At 37.1% G+C, this 20,115-nt stretch overlaps 2 protein-coding genes and 1 non-coding gene across 4 annotated transcripts; 1 reads left to right on the forward strand and 2 right to left on the reverse strand.

The window, feature by feature from the left end:
• Positions 1-493: 493 nt before the first annotated feature.
• LOC112495332 lies at positions 494-657 on the forward strand. The gene has a single exon (XR_003061731.1). It is a non-coding gene; the product is annotated as a U1 spliceosomal RNA (small nuclear RNA).
• Positions 658-10,369: 9,712 nt separating this feature from the next.
• LOC107274145 lies at positions 10,370-12,823 on the reverse strand. Of its 2 annotated transcripts, XR_003061727.1 has the most exons (4): positions 12,456-12,823; positions 12,093-12,305; positions 11,208-11,624; positions 10,370-11,150 (listed from the first exon to the last, which is right to left on the reverse strand). XR_003061727.1 is itself a non-coding variant. In XM_015752943.2 (3 exons), the coding sequence occupies exons 1-3, from the start codon at positions 12,498-12,500 to the stop codon at positions 11,568-11,570; spliced, it is 315 nt and encodes a 104-aa protein (XP_015608429.1). In that variant the 5' UTR covers positions 12,501-12,823; the 3' UTR covers positions 10,370-11,567. The 2 variants fall into 2 exon arrangements, 1 of the variants encoding a protein (XP_015608429.1); XM_015752943.2 differs by having other exon boundaries at positions 10,370-11,624.
• A 1,918-nt stretch (positions 12,824-14,741) lies between these two features.
• LOC112495331 (ATP-dependent RNA helicase drs1-like) lies at positions 14,742-16,425 on the reverse strand. Its single transcript, XM_025091414.1, has 3 exons — positions 16,279-16,425; positions 15,913-16,125; positions 14,742-15,833 (listed from the first exon to the last, which is right to left on the reverse strand). Exons 1-3 carry the CDS (start codon positions 16,321-16,323, stop codon positions 14,742-14,744), a joined length of 1,350 nt encoding a protein of 449 aa, XP_024947182.1. The 5' UTR covers positions 16,324-16,425.
• Between the last annotated feature and the right edge of the window lie 3,690 nt (positions 16,426-20,115).

Below are 20,115 nucleotides of genomic sequence, written 5' to 3' on the forward strand. Positions count from 1 at the left end.
AGACATTAATCTGCAGGTGCCTACCGTGTATGCACATAACAAACGTATGTATACAGCACTCGTTATATGTCCGAACTCTTCGCGCCAACGAACTGTAGGTTATAGATTTAGTGTTGATTTGACGAAAGAATCGTAGCCGTGTACGAAGTAGGAAATCGACTGTTCAATCCTTCGGGCTCTTCGTCTCGGGATTGTAAACGCGGTTAAGGAACTGCGAAGCGGCCCCAAATGCCATTCGATAAATCCAAGAAAGCCATGGGGCTGGATTGTCTACGTCGGTTTCACTTGATTCTCCTGCAGGCACGATATTCCCTTGTTTTTATTTGTCTTTTGTTACGTCGTAGACTCCCTCTGTCAGCCGCGCTACGTATCATCGTACGCTCTATTAATAACTATTACTCACCGCCAGAGTACGCATATTTTCGAGTGAATTTCTCATAAGCAAATTGTACCATGGGAACACATAGGTACCCTTGAGAAGCGTGATCGCTCATAACTTACTTGGCGCGGAGGATACCGTGATCAGGAAGGCGGTTCCTCCTGGGCGAGGCCCTTCCATTGCACTAAGGTTGGGCTGGACCTTGCGAATACTCCTAATGTGGGTATATCGAGCGCACAATTTTTGGTAGTCGGGACCTGCGTACGCGCTGTCCCGGATCATCGAAACCTAAGATCAAAAGGTGAGTTGGCTTTTTTTCCTACGTCAATGTAAAGTACGAAGATACGAAGATTTATAACTGAACTGCGAGACGTCGCGGAACTCACGCGAGAAGAATTGATTTAACTTTCTTCGAGAAGCGGGTAACCTCGAAATTTCTTAATAGTCATTTCTTACCCTTGTTTATCTTTAATGTCTTCCATACCGATTTCTGACGCGGGCATATATTCTTTTCTTATGTGATTCTTTGTCGGACCATGGTATCTCTAACTGTTTCGTTTTTAACGATCTCCTCGATCGTCTCGTCTTTTTCGAAAGAAATTCGAGATACTCGCTCTCGATCTTTCGCCTGTATGGTACCGCCTGTATTATTTGTTGTTAATGACCGTGCTTCTTGAAATTTGTTACGATATCCGCTACGATATATATCACGTATTTTTCAAGTGGTCTCACACATGAAATCGTGTTAAGAATTTCTACACACTCGTCTATTGCGCATTCGCATGTCTTTCCAAGCAATCGCAAGAGCAAACTTCCTTGACACGTAAGATCGCACCGCGAGCTTATAACTTTTAGGAAGTAAAGGCAACGGCGACACTCGATTCGGGAATTGATTTTCGAACGACCTTACCTGCACGTAAGGTCTATAGAGTTTTCATGAAACAAACAGACCGAAGTGCTTTCGTGGATATTTTTATACAAATTTACTTGGCTCCGGTCAACAGTTTTAACAGTCCCCTTAAACGGGTGGTTGTACGAGTTCCTACGGTCGCCGCCAGGTAACCCTCAAATAATTGAGAAACAGTGAGATGCTGACGGAGTCGGGGCTAATGAGACCTCGTCAAGATGTCTGAGGTCGAGCAACTCTATTCGCAATTCTATTCGCTTCCGTTGAATCAAGCTTGTCGATCAAGAATTGAGTGGTTCGATTCGTTTGCACCTGTCGTTAATGAAAAGCTTTACGAAGAAGGCCGAAAGCATCCCTGCTCCTTCGACAGTCGGCTCGTGAAATTGTTTACCACCATTTATGAAATTCCAGTGCTTTGCCACACGTCATTCTGTGCCTTACTCGAAACCACGTTGACGAAAATGCTTGACGAACAATAGTTATAAGGGCGAAGTATTTTTTCGTAATGGCGATACAACTTCCGTTATTGTTTTCTTGTCCACGGAACATAACGCTCTTACGTGGCGTAATCTTGAGAGAATTTTTCGAGACTCCTCGTCTGGATGCAAGCAATCGTTTCGACTGTTTGAAAGTTTGGTAAATTCTTTGAAAGCAGTCAGAAAGTATCTGCGAACTCGAATACTCGGCAACGTCATATTTCGTCGAATTTCACGAAGCAAATAATTTTATTGATTCTGCCGTAGGCTGTTGGTAAGGGGAACTCCGTTGATATAATTTCAAATGACTTTCCTTGGAATGACAGCATTTGAACGGCTGTAAATTTCACGTTCAACTGCCTCTCGACAGTTGTAGTTTTATATTCGTTTGAACTTTTGCTGTAATTTCATCTCCGATCGAGACATTGCCATTAAATTGTACCTTTGTACTTTCGTAGAGATCTGTTTATTGCTACTCTGTTTGAATATTAATAAAATGCAAAGGACACCCACTATGAATGGTATGCCCGAGTTCTTCTATTATCTCGCCTTTTGCAGTCTGTCGCTACGATGAAAACTCTCGGTAGCTGGAAGCTCAAATATTTGCGAAAGCAATAAATTGCTCGAAGCGATCGGACATTGCTACGGTGAATTTCTGTGGTTTTTCGGCCAATGGGAAAGCGGGGAACTTTGTACCAACGTCACCGAACGAAATTAAACTCGTAAGCTCCGTGCATCGAACATTGAAGATTCGTCTGGTCTACGTACGTATTCGCGTAGAAACTGTCGATAAGTTTAACAGCGAAGCACAAGACGGAGTACAGGAAGGGAAAAACTGTAAAAAAAAAGTGGTACGAAAACTAGTTCTACAAATGGCAACGAGTCTTAAAATATAATGCAAGTCTTGTAATACATTGCTAGGAGACAGCTTGGCTAGACTTGCCGAAAATAGAGCAACTGCTCGATGCTTATTGTATTCTAATAACAGGACTGGGATTGCACTTGAAGCAAATTCTTTAGTAGCTGCGATCCAATGTTATGACCCTTCTCGAAATGGCAACGTGTCTTAAAGTACACGTCTCAAAACAGAACAGTCATATACATACGGAGGGCTCGTATCTCTGCAATAGTTTAACATTGAAACTAAAACATGTTGGAGGTACTTTGAAGGCACATTGAAACCTTTAAATGGTATACATATATGTATATATATATTTGAAATAGGGAAACCCCCTAGCTGTAAGAATGAGCATTTCTGGCACGTAATCGGCAATTCTGTGTATTCCGTTCTACTTTACTCTCCAACCCCTGACGCGTAGTACTAGGGAGGTTCGTATAGGGTTGCTGTTGAACTAGGTCATGGAATGGGTCATCCCGCACATAATAGCAGTAAAAGGCATTTATACGCCATTGAGGAATTTCATGTATCGTATGTCTTTCCTACGTCCACTTTTCTCTCTGGCACGTAGTGAACGGAAGTACGAGGAGCCAAGTTAATTGTATCGAATGATGTACCGAGTTGAAGTTATCAGCAGCTTAAGGGCCATATGCAATACGGTCACGCACGGCGTTATATTCATACTGGATAAACAAGCCGATTAATGCTTGAGTCATGTATCTATAGACAGGATGAGAATGCGTTTGGTGTGGCCATCGTCAAAATTAATTCACAGCTTCCGTAATGGCCCTCCTATTTGTTGATCAGCTTCGAAGCTTTCAATTTTATCAGTAAGTATCGCTATTGCACAGTCACGAAATTCTTGTGGTTCGCTAAACCTGTTACGTGTATTTCTGGTTTGTCCTCTGTATTTCGTTTCTGTGTCCGGTACAGTTTCTCCTATCGGCACATTGAGACAAAGATTTGCCTAAAGCAAACCTAAATGATACAGTTCATTCAATGAATCTTGCACTGTTGTCTCTACTCAATCGTGTGGTCGTGATAAACCGATCGAGGTCATTCGACTGCACTGTTTTGTAAACCAGGTAAATAATTGCAGGGACAAACCTGAAGCTAAATTAAAGACAGTACTAAAGCTAAGTCTCATTGAAGCTAAATGTGTTTGGAATAACTGTACGAACAGACTGGAATTGCGTATACCTTTAATTGGTCGCAAAATGTGTATCATTATTTTTTAACTCAATCACAGGCCGTACTAATACGAACCACGTACATTGCTCGTCACTTGCAACCGGACTGAATCGCTTTAATTTCTTTTCATTTTGCCATAAATTTTTCTTAGTGCCAAAACGCGTAATAGTAATGCCAAGGACTAGTATTAAAATGAAACTATATCTTTAGTGCAATCGTAACATTCTTATTTTCTATGAGTGATTTCATGTACTGTGTTAACGTAATGGCGATATAGGCCACTTAAAGCAGAATGAGTTACTGCTTTTTGTTTTTTTAATTTACTACGGAAATGGCGTCAATCGATGTACGATATTACGAGGGTGTAATTGTGGCTTTGAAATTGCCTTCCAATTTTCCCTCGTCGTTTTCTCTCCTTTTTGCCTTTATTTTTATATTCGCTTTAACGAAACTGCTATGGGAGTTCCTAACTATCGCATGGGCTCGTCGAAGAACGATTTTGCCTAGTCGGGAGAATTACCCAGTCGCGCTAGACGCTGGGTCGAGCGTACTCTAATGCGTTGTCGTCATAGCGTGGGCGCTTTGTGTTTCTGTACTGAGAATTAATGACAAGTTTGTCGCTCCAATGGAGACTCGAAAGCACTATAGAAATGTTTTTGCGCAATTCTCGGCAGCAAAATACCCGATAGTAGGATGATTATCTGGTCTGATGATAAAAAAAGTATATATATATATATACACACAGTATAGGAATGATGACGATACGCAGCTTGTAGCGCACAGAAAGGTCAGGAGCTTATTTATTTTAATTTTTACTTGAATTCAAGTAATTGATCAAGCATTTGCTGCGAAGCGATAACGTTCGTCGCATTATCTTATCGCACTTACATCTGATTTACAACTGATTTGCGACTTTCTATTCTCTCCCTTCTCTTTATCTCCTTGTATTTTCACGTAATATCAAAATAGTCTGTAATCATGCTAGCTAGATATAACATTTTTTGTAATAAATGCTCAAGGAAGAGGCCGTCCGGCTTTTTTTTTTTTTACGAGAGACGGCACTGTTAACCTGCCTGAAAAATATTTTTTTTGACAGGTTTGAAAATATCTTAGATGTCTATAACGCCATTATCTCAAATTATTGGGTAACTTTATGGTCTTTTGTCCAAAAAATAATATTTTAAGGTGCCCTCCGGCGACACGTTACGGGGTATTTTTTGAGCATTTGTTACGAGAATGAGCTTTTTCGTTTTCTGCAATTTTTTTTTGGAATATCCTCGCAAATTTTGAAATTTACCATAAATCATGAATCGCGTAACTGTTTAGGACGATGAAGCAGGTAAACTGCGAATGAATCTAATTATCCAAGCGATTGTCATTTATCAGAGAGTTTTTAAATGTGTAGTAATTTTTGCATGTAATTTGAATCGCCTCGCCGGTCTAATTAAAAATAATGGCACGCGTCGATATCTGATAATATTGTCGTATGAAAAACAACATGATGTTATTTCTCGTACGCTTCATCGTTTATCCTTGTCTTCTTTTTGATTTTCATTTATTTTAATGGCGCAATTTCTGACGAGCTCCTGTTTTTCGCATTTACGTACACCTGCCCGCGAATCGCCCGTAATACGCTGCGTATTGATCCGTCGAGGTAGAGGGAGTGGTGGTTACGGATGCTGCGAATCGAAGACGAGGGAGTGAACGGGAGAAAGCGAGTCGACGCGCCACTCCCTTTTGACTCTTTCTTATTTTTCTATAGCATCCTTTAAGTCTGTCTTCGCGCGTGGCTCTCTACGGTATGCCTTCTCGCAGCGGATATACATTTGTTTGTTATTGGAAATATCGAATGAGACATATGGGAGTTTTAGAATTAGGTATAAGTAGGAATGCGAAGTCAGGCTGGGTTCAGGCAAATATTTCATTAAACGTGTAAATTTGAATAAAAAATTTGCAAAAATTTCTTTCTCGTCTTACGAAATTGTATATGGACACCGTTTCTCTGCCCTTGCCGTTTCTATATAAATCATGAGGTTTCCAGGCACCGATAGGTAGGTAGGTAAATTCAATTTCGTTGAAATAACGAAATAATCAATTGACGCGCAAAAACGATAATTGGCATTGATTTAATTTCGCGATTAAGGGGAAATATTTTTTTTGTTTAATTTTTAAGCCGATCCTTCAGCTTTTCTTTAGTCTTTCTTTTCAATCTCCTCTTCTTTCACGATTAGCTCATCCGTGAATCTATGCCGATTCATTCTGTACAGCAATTCCTCGTAATCGCTGACGGTGTGTCCGAGGAGGAATATATGGGCTTATCGTTGGTATTAATTACAGTGAATTCTGAGACCCCGACTTAAGCCCAAGGGTAGGTCATAGGTTGCGAATTACGATAATCAGGGCCGAGCCTATGAATTTTGAGTCTCGATTTATCAAAGAGGGGATATGAATACGAGAGATAAATTCAAAAGGAGAACCACAGTGTCATTAAATATTGGTAATATTATTCGCTGGGTATGGTGATTTTTTGTTGGGGGGAGAAGGCAAAAAGAATTGCTTATCAGTTTTTTTTTTTTTTTTATTTTCTTTGCCATCTCAGGAAAGAATAAAATTCTTTTGGCTTAACGTCTGAATGACATTCATCATTCGGTTCATTGATTCTGTGGCGGAATATTTATATAGCCATCCAATACATCTCACGGATATCTTTCATTCTCTTAGAAAGAAATAAGAAAGAAATATTTCAATAATTTTACAGCGAGCAGCATGGCCCAGTTGAGGGAACACATAAGAATTCAAATCGTATTGAATGAATAGCTGAAGAATAATTGACACCTTACGTGAAATAAAAATATGTTAAACTTTTTACTACGATCTGACATCGGTACGGTGTTTTCTATGTTTGTTGACTGATAACGAGAGAAAAGTTTTTTTTTCTTTTTTTTTTTTCTTCTACCTAAAAACGAATACCGACTTTTCATGCAATCAGTTTCCAGGGCGACTCATGTTTAAGATTTTAGCTTAGAGTCGAAGTTCAAGATACTTGTAAGAAAGGAATATTACTTCGATAGCAAAGTTATACTTTGCTAAAGCACTATAAGTCTACTCTCGATATTTTAGTATTCTAATAAAAATGGTAGTTCGATTTCTTGATTGAATTCCTTCATTCAAACAAAGTCGAATGCAGCACTAAGTATTGCACGTTGGGTCAGTGGAATCGTGTAATCGGATTAAATCAATGTAATCGCAACTTTGATTTTATCAAAGGCTATTGGCCAGGACGGTTCACTCTCGTGTCACAGAAACTTATTTAGAACCATGTTAACTATTAAAAGCTCGTTATTCTATCATTTAGAAGTCAATGAAGTTAGTCGGACAGATTAATTGATGGGTCAACAAGATTGAGGAGATTTAGCTCTATTGTATCATACGAGATTGAAGAAAGGATAAAACTTACTCCAGACTGAAAACTTTTTAATGACACTTATTCTCAAGTGCGATTTTATTTTCTGAAGCAGAGACCGGGTCAGAGTTAAAACTCAATATACCGTGAAGTGAAAGTAAATAATTCTTACCTCAGATCCGACGTAAGGGTTGGAAAACAAAAATGAGAAAAATTCGAAATTTTTTCTTTCACCTCGCAAATTTGCCTTTTCCTTTATATTGTCGTAAATTCTTGCAGGTATTTTATTAACTTTATGACTGTCCGTTTTCGCATTTTAGAAGACCAGACGTAATTCGTGCTATTATCATATTTTTGTTTTTCTAAAAGATTATTATGCTAGTTCACGAGATGAAGTTTTATCGGCTTAGTGAATCCTGACAGTTTTCGGAATTTCAATGCATGAATGTAATTAAGCTTTCATTTAACGTCGAACATTATCCAATTGTAAGAAACGTTCACGAGCTCTGTGGTTAATAATACTATAACCCATGACCTATAATTGTCGTTGTGTCTCGTTTAGTAAAATTGTCTAGACTTTAGATTTCAAAGCACTCGATTTTTTTGGATAATAAAAAATAATGTGCGATTATAACTGTTGCAGAAGACTGTATCGCTAATGCAATATTCCTACAGTTTACGTTATCGTGTGAACTAAATATAGTTTTTCAATAATTGTCACAGAAACATTAGTCTTCAGATATCAGTCACAACCTGGCTGTCAGTGGCCTTTAGGATTTATTTATTTAAAAAAAAAAAAAAAAAGAAAACTAATAAAATTAAACAAGATAAGATATCAGAGATTTAAAATTAATATCAGAATAGCATAATATATTCTCTAATAGACGTACAAGATGTATTATCAAAATTGTTGAATATAATAATATAGATAGCACTAGCGCATCGCGAAGCAAGAATTAATTGTAGATACGTCCAAGTTACTTTTTGACTTACAAGTCTGAAGCGGCTCTCGATAATTTTGCGGTCTTCTCTTTCCGGCCATACGTGTTTGGATATCGGAGCACTATTACGACAGCAGTTATACTGTGTAGTATACACATGTATACTAATGACCGATACAGTGCATTTCGCTCTGGAGACGGAAAGCGCTGTTAAAAAGAAAAATACACCAGACATGAATTCTTTACGGTTAGCAACTAACTTGTCTTGGAGTTCCTCTTGGATCGAGTGAAAAATCCTTTTCGGATAAATGGTAATTTACTGTTTATGTAATTTACTGTGTGACTATGAATGACAAAACTCTGTTAGCTGCCAGTCACAATGGGAATCGATTCACGTCTAAGGTAAGGGAAGGCTTCTTTATTGTGCAAATTGAAACTTAAATCAGCTAAGACAGTATCAATTGATATTGTACTGCTATATTGTACCTTGAAGTGCTATTACTTGTTCTTTTCAATCGAATACTGGCATAATTATACTTTCATTTTCTCCTAGGGTAGCGGCGTATTTGATTGAAAACCTTGTCTGACCAACCAATTTTTTTATTGTGTCGAGCATTCCATTCGAACACGTTATACGACATATGGAGTGCGGGAGTAAACGTTTGAATTTGGCGCGCTATAAGAAAATGAGAAAGATGCATTTATGGTCACGAGAAGAAACAGTTGGCTGATTTTAATGGCAACTAGGTCTTGTTAATTTTTTTCAATCACTTTGGAGCATATGAAACATTTTATTAAACTTGATGATCCATTTGTACGAAACGAAGTGGTTGCTGTGTAATTTTCACTGAAATATTCTACAACTTTGATAAATATATTTAATAAATCAATCAATCGCGACTTACTTCTTTTTCGCCTGCTAATATTCTTAGCTTTTTCGCATTCTAGTAATAAAGTCATATGTTATATTGCTATTGGCTTATTAAGGTGCATCGAATTTTATCATCCGTTACTATACCCGGACAGCAGGAGGATGGAAATTCTTATCGTAAAATTGTCATGTAGAAGCATATAGAATTATTCGCCAAATGTTGGTGTACTTCAAACATTTTTAGCTGTACCGTATGAAATATTTGCTACTGGGACGCATGAGAATGACAATAAAAAAATATGTAGTATGTACGACCTTTTTGTTATATAGACGTAGAAGTCTTCGGTACTATTGTTATTATGGACAAAGAAAGCTGAGCTTTCCATTAAGTAATCTAGGACTAGCTCACTGTTAGTTACCAACAATCAGTGTTGCGCGTGTACGTAGGTTCCATAATGCAATATTTTTGTGAACTGTTAAAAGTTGTCTGCAATCATTCGACTTGCAGATCGCTATGAAGCACAGCGAAATTTTCGTTCTCCGGAAGAAATTGCGATAGCAACTCATTGTCTTACTGAAAAAAAAACCCATTGCTAGTAAATAATTGATTTCCAGTATTTATCGACACGTAATTCCTACTTTTAGCGAGCCTAACCTTTGCTATCATTTAAATACATTTTTTATTTCTAGAATACTTTTTATCATATTTTACCGCAAGCGTTCTTGCGGGATTAACGAAATTAATTATTCTGTATTTTTTATATTGTTCGTTCGTCTGATTCACGTTCGTCGTAATCGTGCCATTTAACGTGAGGCGTAAATGCGTTAAGTGCGATATGGCAAGAACTACCGGAAAAGAGTGGCTGGCTTAACTTATAAGAAGCGCGACGATTGGGGCCGTCGGTAAAAGCAGCTCCGTCGATTAAGTCAGTCGCGTTCGAACCAACCGCCGCTTGTTGAAAACAGCTGCTACTCGAGAAGTAAGGAATAGCGCGCATAGACCGACGGGAAGTTAGCGCGGGAAAATAAAAATTTATATTTTTATAATGCCTAAAAAATTTCTCCTCAAATGCTCCTTATGTTTTTCTAATTGCCCCACTACTACTATGTAATAATTAATAATTATTCATTAGAACAGAAACATATTTTTTTAAATTGAAATTTCAAACAACCAATGAGATTTTCATATGATTTTCTTGATGAATAAATTGCTCTCGATTTGCTCAATATTGCTCCGCAATTAGTTTTTTTAAAATTTTATTAAAGGATCTTTAAGTAACAAGTAAAATTTGATTTTCTCTTGGCTCGATTGCAAAAGTCAGCAATATGGTTGGTTTGCGAACACACCTACGATAGCTGCGTTCGAAGATGAGCCGAGAGTGCTGCGAACATCGTTGCCTCGGTTCATTTTCGAACACACTTGTGACAGGTACGTTCCAATGTCTACGTTTCCAAGCTCAAAATTTAGAGGAAATCAATAAATCGCTCAACGTTTGAAAAGACGAACGTGATTCGTCGATCTCACTTAAATCCTTTTAGGCATGGCTTTTACAAACGACTAACCAATCACGTGTAAGTTTATCCTGTTGAACCCGTATTTGTAAATTTAGTAATTAATTACATTAACACGACGGTCTCATGCCTTTTTAGTTAGTCTGATAGTACGGATAGTCTTAAACCGGTTTAGTTAATAATGATCTAAAGGAAATGACATATCACGAACGTTTCTATTTGCAAGGAATATTTGGGATTGGTCAATTCCTTTAGATCTGTATTAACTAAATCGGTTCAAGACCGCCGTGTAAACGTAGTCAGTGACTAAACACAGGCATTTCCACTTTCAAGAACTATTTTGGATTTATCAGTTCCTTTAGATGAATAATAATTAAGCTGGAACAAGTCCGTGTAAACGTGGTCGTTGAGTATGATTACCCGACGGTTTTATTTCGGTTATGATTTTACCAAAAGATAACCCTCGGTTAACTTACGAAATTACATGCCTAATTCGAAATTTCATCCGAGTTCTCTGAAACCTCGGAAGCTTCAGTGTCTTCGGAGGATGATGACTCTGCAGCATCTGCAACCTCATCGTAGGAAACTTCGGTGTCTTCGGACACGGATAATTCTGCAGCATCTGCGACCTCATCGTTGGAAACTTCGGAGGCTTCAATCTCTTCGGAGACGGATGACTTTGCAGCATCAGCGACCTGATCGAAGCCTTCACTCTCTTCGGAGGAGTCAATTGCTTTAGGAGTTAAATGTATCTAGAACATCTGTGAGTCAATTTGGGACAGTTTCGGAGAATCCGCTCTCTTTGCTTTCTTCGCCCTCTGCACTTGCTTCGCAGATAGGGTCGAATACGTTCCGTATGCAGAATTCCATTTTTTTAATAACTATGAAACGTTCAGCTCCAAGTATTTCAAAGACATTGTTGACTGAGCAATTAGATTTATTGATATCAAGAGTGGGGCAATGAGTGTGGTATGTTAAAAAAATGCTGGCTACGTCGATACTTTGGATTCGCTAGTTTCCGAGAGAGTTGAAGCGATGCTCTGATGCTGAAAAGATTGTTATTAATTTTAATATTGTTACCGCGAATTAAAATATTTTTATCATAATAATGCATATTTCATCTTTGATTAATTGTCATTTAAATGGAATTGAAGTCTTACGATGCTTTGGCATTTTCCAGCATTTTTGGATTCCAATTGGCATTCGAAAGCAGAGGACAGTGCATTATGAATTTCAGCTATGATGCTGTTTGTCTCTTTGATAAATTGGTTCGAGTATTTACCTTCAGTCTTAATTACTGAGTTTATGCAATTTGTGGTTTCAGAGACCATTTTGCGAGGATTCTCCTCAAAAATAATAACACGAACAACGCAACTCCATTCCTTTTTTTTCTTACGAGGGAGCTAAATGAGTTTCGAACTATTACTCTATCCTGTTAGATAATTAAGATCATTAAGTAATATGAATGGAGGTGTAGTTGGCAGATCATTTACACAAAATGATATGTTACGTACATCGTTGATGATTAAATCGACAATTGTATGCACATTATTGACTATTCTCTTGACAGCAGTTTTACGATTGTTGACAAGAAATTTTAGTTTATCTAGAGATTCTTCTACAGCTTTCTTGACCCGTTCTAATGTGTTGCTTAATATAGATTCTATATCATTTTGGGTTTTACCGATAGCCGTTTGTAATCCAGAAAGAGTGAATGCCTGGCTTGTCTAAAAATTATAACATTGAAAAAATACATTAGTTGGTCACAGTTACATATTTATGCAAGATTTGAAACTTACGACCATTCGCCAATATTATGCTAAACAAGTGGCAGTTAAAATTAGGATATATTGAAATTTCTGGTTACTGATACTTACGCAGGCTAGGAAAAGAACGCAAGCAAAAACTGCTAGTTTTGTCATTTTGATGCCGCAATTGTAACACTGACGGAACTATATTTTCATGAAGAATATGGCCTTTATATATACTTTAATTCGTGGTATCGCTATTAATATTTGTCGAAATTCGACACCATTTGTGTCAACCTTGTATGGCGACTATGATTGTGATTTTCTCGACTGTGCAAAGTAATTTATTATAATGTCATATGGAAGTTGTAATTATTGCTTTTAATTAATCCTTCCTAGTTGCTTTTGGTATTTTTGCGTGCAAAATTCTCGAAAATTTGACCCAGTAGGCAACGTGTGTATATCAAATGTGCCAATATTAATTTACTAACTGAACGTTTTGTATTTATACAGCTACTTTCTTCAGTTATAGCAGCATTCCACACGTGTTCAAGCACACTGACTTACCACATTAGTTATTTATAGCCGTAATTTTGTTCCCAAAAAAAATTTGTTGTAAAAAGTTCACTAAATATAGAATGTCTGTGAGTTCCTCTTTTGAAAAAAAAAACTTAATATCTATATCTTACATTATTGATCAACGTACAAAAAATATTGTGATCATATCATGATGTCCAGTACATAAGTCACTACATAACTACTTATTATACGATATGGCAATATTATTGAAATAATTTCAATTGTTTTGCAGAATTTTCAGATACGTTTTTCTAGTCTTGTATGTTATTTCTTTTACTTTTACTTAATTATGATTTAATTGTCATTTAATAATTTCTACAATGTTCAGTGAATCCTTATAGAGTATTACTTGCCGAATTCGTATTCAAAAAGGTATCAAGTATTCGATATTAATAATTTGGACACCTCTGTGAAATATTTTTGTAAATTAACGTGTATCCAGTTTTCCATTGATGCTCTTTAACGATTTTGTAAATTGACGAGTTTTTTTTTTGACTAAGTTAAGGTACTCATTTATTTTGTAGGTCAGAGTAATGTCTTTTTCTTCGTATTAGAAGTTGCTGTCCATTTGAATAATGTCTGTACTGTAAAGGAATTCTGTTTCTGATGATCGGTATTTCAGCAGATTGTTGAGTGAGTCAATATGCACAGCTAATTTGAAACTGGCGCTTCTCGACTTGATACTTCGACAACCGTGATGTTTTCTTGCTATACGTCGTGAACTGTATGTCTGGTGACGCATACTGATGTATAAAATCAAAATGTTCTTAGCAACTTGTGTCAAATCAACATTTCATATACCAGAAGAGAATTTTCTTTGCAGACAAGGTGGCTCGTAAATATGATTGCAGCTGATCAAATACGGATATGCTGATTTAATGTTTGAATCCTGTCTGTATTCATTTCGTTTGATGATACAAAGTACATTATCCCGGTTAGCAAAACATTTCTCACCTAATTATAGCATTTGATTGAGTCTAGAGTAGTAATTTTTTATAGTATAAGTGCGTAAAATTGGAGTTTACACACCCAGAATCGCGTTTAATCGTAACAGGATGTAAAACCTTAAGCATGCGTATCGAATACTATATTTTGATGCCCGATGCGTAAAGTATGTGTGAATCCGTACGTAAAAAGTAAAGAAGGATCGCGCAAGTGTATGGATGGGAAGTCGGGGGCGGGGTAAAAAGATAGTATTAAAAATACCATAAGAACGTTTTTATTTCAAATAATACTGTATCAAAATGTGATTTAATGATTCATAATTTAAGTTACAACAAAAATATTTAAAAAAGATATGTTAACTTTAATAATATGTTACAATAGTACATTATCATACAAGTGCGGGAATGTTATGATTCCCGCACACTCTGAACTCATCAGGAATGGACCATTTAGTATTGTCGTGAACTAGGCCCCCGCATTCTTTGCACCAGAGTTTAACTATAACAAGACGTTTGTACTCCTTCCATTGACGTTTGTTCTCGAGTTATATTCATTTGTACCAAACAGAATAGAAAATAGAGCTTTTTTCAAATGCGGGGGCCGGCTTCACGCTGGCCCCCGCAAAATTTTTTACCAATAGCTTAATTTAACATCACTATAGGTAGTGAAACGTTTGCACCAGCTTTATAACGTTTGTACCGTCAAAACATTTACTAGTTTTAAAGAAAAGGTAGCGGAGGATGAAGTTCAGCATTTGCGCGTCACATTAACGTCGTGGGCCAGCCTCTTAGACGTTTGTACCAGACTATTCTGTTGATCTGGTCACTTTAAGGGTACAATCATCTAAGAGACTAGCCCACGCCTTTGAAGTGACCACGATAGACTTTGTATTCAAGGCGACTCCGTCTTGAGCAAACTTGGAGGATCCATTTTTCCCTGAGGTGGGTAAAGCGGTTGCACGTACGGCCATGGGTACGATGGAGCCTTCATTTCACTTGGAGGTGGATATTGCTGCAACATATACGGCCATGGAACCGCTGGAACCGGATAATACACCAGCGTATACGGCCACGGAACGATTGAAGGCTTCATTATATTCGAAGATTCTGCAGTATCTAGGACCTCGTCTTCAGGAACCTCGGGAGTTTCTTCATTTTCAGAAAACTCAGATGCTTCATCGTCTTCCGAAACCTCAGAGGCTTTATCATCTTCGGAAACCGATGATTCTGCAGCACCTATGATCTCGTCCTTGGAAACTTCGGAGTCTTCATTGTCTTTAGTGACGGATGACTCGGCAGCATCTACAACCTCGTCCTCGGTAACTTTAAAGGTTTCATTATCTTTGGAAACCTCGGAAGCTTCAGTATCTTCAAAAGCGGATGATTCTGCAGCATCTTTGATCTCGTCCTCGGAAAACTCGGGGGTTTCTTTATTTTCAGAAACCTCAGATGCTTCATCGTCTTCCGAAACCTCAGAGGCTGCATTATCTTCAGAAACGAATGACTCGGCAGCATCTACGACCTCGTCCTCAGAAACCTCAGGGGCTTTATCTTCTTCGGTAACTGATGATTCTGCAGCACCTATGATCTCGTCCTTGGAAACTTCGGAGTCTTCATTGTCTTTAGTGACGGATGACTCGGCAGCATCTACGACCTCGTCCTCAGAAACCTCAGGGGCTTTATCTTCTTCGGTAACTGATGATTCTGCAGCACCTATGATCTCGTCCTTGGAAACTTCGGAGTCTTCATTGTCTTTAGTGACGGATGACTCGGCAGCATCTACGACCTCGTCCTCAGAAACCTCAGGGGCTTTATCTTCTTCGGAAATCGATGAGTCTGCGACATCTATGACCTCGTCCTCAGAAAGCTCGGAGGCTTCATTGTCTTTGGTGACGGATGACTCTGCAGCATTTGCGTTCTCGGTCCCGTAAATGTTGCCTAGTGTTTCTATAAATTGTATTAATTCGTCAATTGTGGTTCCAACCTGTTAACGTAAATGAAATTAAATAGTATGAATAGCATTCCAGACGATATATCATTAGACTATGAGATATGTTGCGTACATCACTGACTGTTGCATTTACGGTTGGCTGCACTTTCTGCTTTTCATTCTTGACAGCAGTTGCGTCACCTTCTTCAAGAGAATCTGGGGTCCCGACAGCTCCTTCTGCAACTTTCTCGAGCTGACTTAATGTATCCTTTGATGCAATGTCTGTATTACTTTCTCCCTTAGCAAGGGATAATTGTAATTTAGGTGGAGGCAATGCCTGGCTTGTCTGAAAATTGTAATATTTCGAAAATGCAGTAATTAATTACAATTGCATATTTATGAAAAAATTCGTATCTTATGACTTTTCACTCATTTCATATTAAGCATATTGCGCTGAAAAACAGTATTTGTTATTGCATGTTTGGTTACATATACTTACGCAGGCCAGGAGGAGAAAGCAGCTAAAAATTGTTAGTTTCGCCATGTTGAGACCGCAGCTGAGACAGACTAGGACTCATATTTCGTGAAAGATGTGGTCATTATATGTACCATCAGTCGTGGGGTTGCTATTAGAATCTGACGCAAATCATTACCATTTGTGTCAACTTTGTTAATGATTTTCCTATTCTTGATTTAACCGGGTGATGTAATGTAGTTTATGGAAGCGTCATATTTGCGATATTTATATAATCTTTTCAATTTGTTTCTGACATGTTTCTATATAATATTTGCGAACATTTTACGTAATAGGCAGTGTCTTAAGAGCATAAATGTTACTTTTACTTAAGTAACTGAATGTTCTTTTATTGATACTTAAATACTTTCTTGAATGATAACAGCATTCCACACGTTTTAACGGATTGACACTGGATATTCTGAAAATCGGTAAATTTAACGCGTTATTTACAGTCGCTAGAATTATTATTTTGATATTATTATTAAATACATTTTTCATGCGTACTGTGAAGATATGTCAAATAGCGCAATAAGTGCACCCCGTTGAACGTAAGCCCTAGTTGGCGTCATTTTTAGCCAAATTTATTTTCCAGTGTCGTTATTTATTCGTTAACTAAACACCTTACGTACTTTTTAATACTGCACTATTTATAAAGTTGTAAACTGAGATTGTTTTCTAATTCTACATTAATGCAAATTATCGCCAGAATTTTAGACGTAGAAGATTTTTAAGCAAGCTAATGAACAATAGTACTACGAATTTTACTGGTCAATTGTTAATTATAATATAACAGTAGAACAAAAATTATTTTGTATTTCATTTCGAATGTGGCATTATATACCGATGGGTTAAAACGACTAACGACTACAAAAATGAGATATTTTAACAGCAGCTGGTATAAATTTTATTATGTTATTTAAAACCCATTACAGTGATAATTACGTATTTATGGAAAATAGTATAATTTTTCATTGTCAATAATTTAATAAAGCTACGGATGAGAGTGAGAAGGTGAGAGTGGTGCGGATTAAATTTCTTTGATCTTTACATTTCATATAAAATTTCGATATGCGGATCAAATACGGTGGTAACTATCTTACTTTACGTTACTTTAGGGGAATACTGTACATACATACTTAATTCTTGGATCAATTTAGTGCCTATTCATAGCAATATAATGAGCGTTCAGTCACATAATTTGTTTTACAGTGAAAAAGTTTTAGCAGTTTATTGGTTATATCAAATTGACGTTTACATATTTTAATATGAATGATCATGAACGATGTAACGCAATTGATAAAAATATTAATATTTTCGATACATGTGTTTTAATGCAATATTGGTTATATTATTAAACACGACCGTATGGAAAATGTGGCTGTGCGTTATGCATTTCTGATCCAAAAAGGCCGATTTGCAGATTGCAAACACAAATCGTTATGCCTCAAGGCAAACTTCTTTTCCCTGATATTTTTCATACAGTTGACACTTTTTGAAGATACTGTTAATTCGAGTTTATTGAAACGTACCAAATAGATTTGTATGTTTTAGCAGTTTCTAAAACGTGTCCGAATGTTTTGTGCTGTATGGATAGTTTATTGTACATGATTGACGTTGACAAATTACATGTTATTAATAAATACTTGTAATATAATACTTATTTAATTAAACACTAACGATAAAACACTATAACAGAAAAGACACTACTAAGAGCTTTGCAACGTTCGAGCGATAATGCGCAATCGATGATAAGCGGATATAAAATAAAAGGAGTACAATATAGATAAACGCTTTTTAAAACAAATTACTAGATTTCGCCAACGCACGCACACTAGATCTAAGAGTATACTAACATGGAGAATCGTGGTGCCAACGCATGTAGGTACAATCACGTACCGTTAAACCGGCTGTAGCCAGGAAGATTCCAATATGTAACACCTCGTGTTCTTCAGTGGGATATTTTCTAGTGAGCTCCAATCCGCCAAAATAATCATGTGTTTAACCACTGGCCAATGGCCTATATACCTAAGACAGCGATGGAAATACAATTCTGATAGAGTAACGTTCTATTAAGCAACTTCTATATTATTTGGGATAAATACCTGTTGTTTCCGTATTCGATGATTACAGGCAAATAGAAAGAGCTAGACTCTTCCCTTTGTGAAGTTAGTAAAATTTGTGATAAGTGGGAGGGCACGAGGGTGCTGGCATCTAGAATCAATTCGGCGCGCAAATACAATTGTCGCGTTACATACTGTTAAATAATACACATTTATTTATGTTATAGGTAGTCTCCGATTGGCCAACTCTTTCTCTGCATTGGATGTAATAGGTGAGTTATTGAAATATACAATATCAATAAAGTCATCCAAGTAGAAATTTCCTAATCACTTTCTCGATAACGAAAAGCTCTCGGCCGGGCTGATACTGGGCATTCACAATAATGGAAATCTAGTTAGTACACAATGTGGCGAGCATGGGCGTGCATATATTGATTAAGAATTATATTTTTATAAAAATTTTGCGAAACCTGCGGTATTCGTATACAAGGTGTTCCATTTTAAATGATTCATTACAATATCTGACGAACTCAGGGTTTAATCGAAAAAAGTTTCCTATATAAGTGGCATGGTTTAAAGGAGTAGAGTGACTGTCCGCATGTTCACCAACATAATTAACAGCAAATATAAAAATGGGCTCTAGGGGTACAAGATATACAAGAAATCAGACAAACGAAAGTTCAAGATACAAAAAGATGGATAGCATAGCGAAATGAGTAATGCAATAAAATATCAGAGAAATAAAAAGTACAGGATGGTAGAAATAGAAAGATAAGAAAGTCTAATAAATTACTGATACTCGGAATAAATGATACTCGGCTGCGTAAAAGCTTGGGAAGTATGAACAGTAAAGAAAAAAGTTGGCGCATACGTATATTTGAAATACACTATTTTCCGCACGTGGCTTGTTCGGCGCATGCCCACTTCGATTTAACTCAATTTTGCAGACTGTCAGTTGCGCCATCGGACGATTTTACTCCATTCGCCTGCTTCGCAAATTAAACTTTCCTTTACAAGGACTACGAAAAAAAATCGTGTATGGCAAATTCGGATAGGCGATATCTGACTGGTGTGGTCGGATATTACCTACTTTCCGCACAATACAATATACTATTGTTTTAATCACTGCATCCGAATGAGAAAAAAATTCATTTTTAAGGACATCTCCTTTTGTAAACATTGCTAGAACTAGCATCATTTCTTTTTTATGTCAGCTGCACGTACTCATTAATCTTCATAAATCATCCCATAAGTAATTATTCACGTTAGTGTAGCTCATCGAACTCCATAGAGAAGTTAGACGAACTAATTGACATAACTGACTATAATGATGAAAGTAAAAATAAATAAATTTAGTGTAGCAGTTTGTAGTTAAAATTAGACAAGCGAACAATAAACGACTTTGTTAACAACTCGAGTTTTATTTATGTGTCACAGCCATCATCATCGTGGTTATCCCTTTCTAAGACTTCATCCAAGACACTTTCAGAGTTGCTAAACCGGTGGTATACAAATTCTAATCAGTCAATCATTAGACATGCGTTACAATAACATGAATATAAGTAAAACTCGCTATATATAAGTATCTCGCTGATCACGTCTAAGTTAATGATCTTTGCTAATATGAGATCATTCCATAGCAATACAGCTCTTCATGTACCAGTTCCTTGTCCCCAATCATCGTTTGCCATTTCAGCGTCTGTAAATTTCTTTATCCAGGACGAGGATGATCATTCAGATGGCTAAATATTTATTACCT

Source organism: Cephus cinctus, unplaced genomic scaffold, assembly GCF_000341935.2.
Source record: "Cephus cinctus unplaced genomic scaffold, Ccin1 Ccin1_scaffold2412, whole genome shotgun sequence".
Lineage (NCBI taxonomy): Eukaryota > Metazoa > Arthropoda > Insecta > Hymenoptera > Cephidae > Cephus > Cephus cinctus.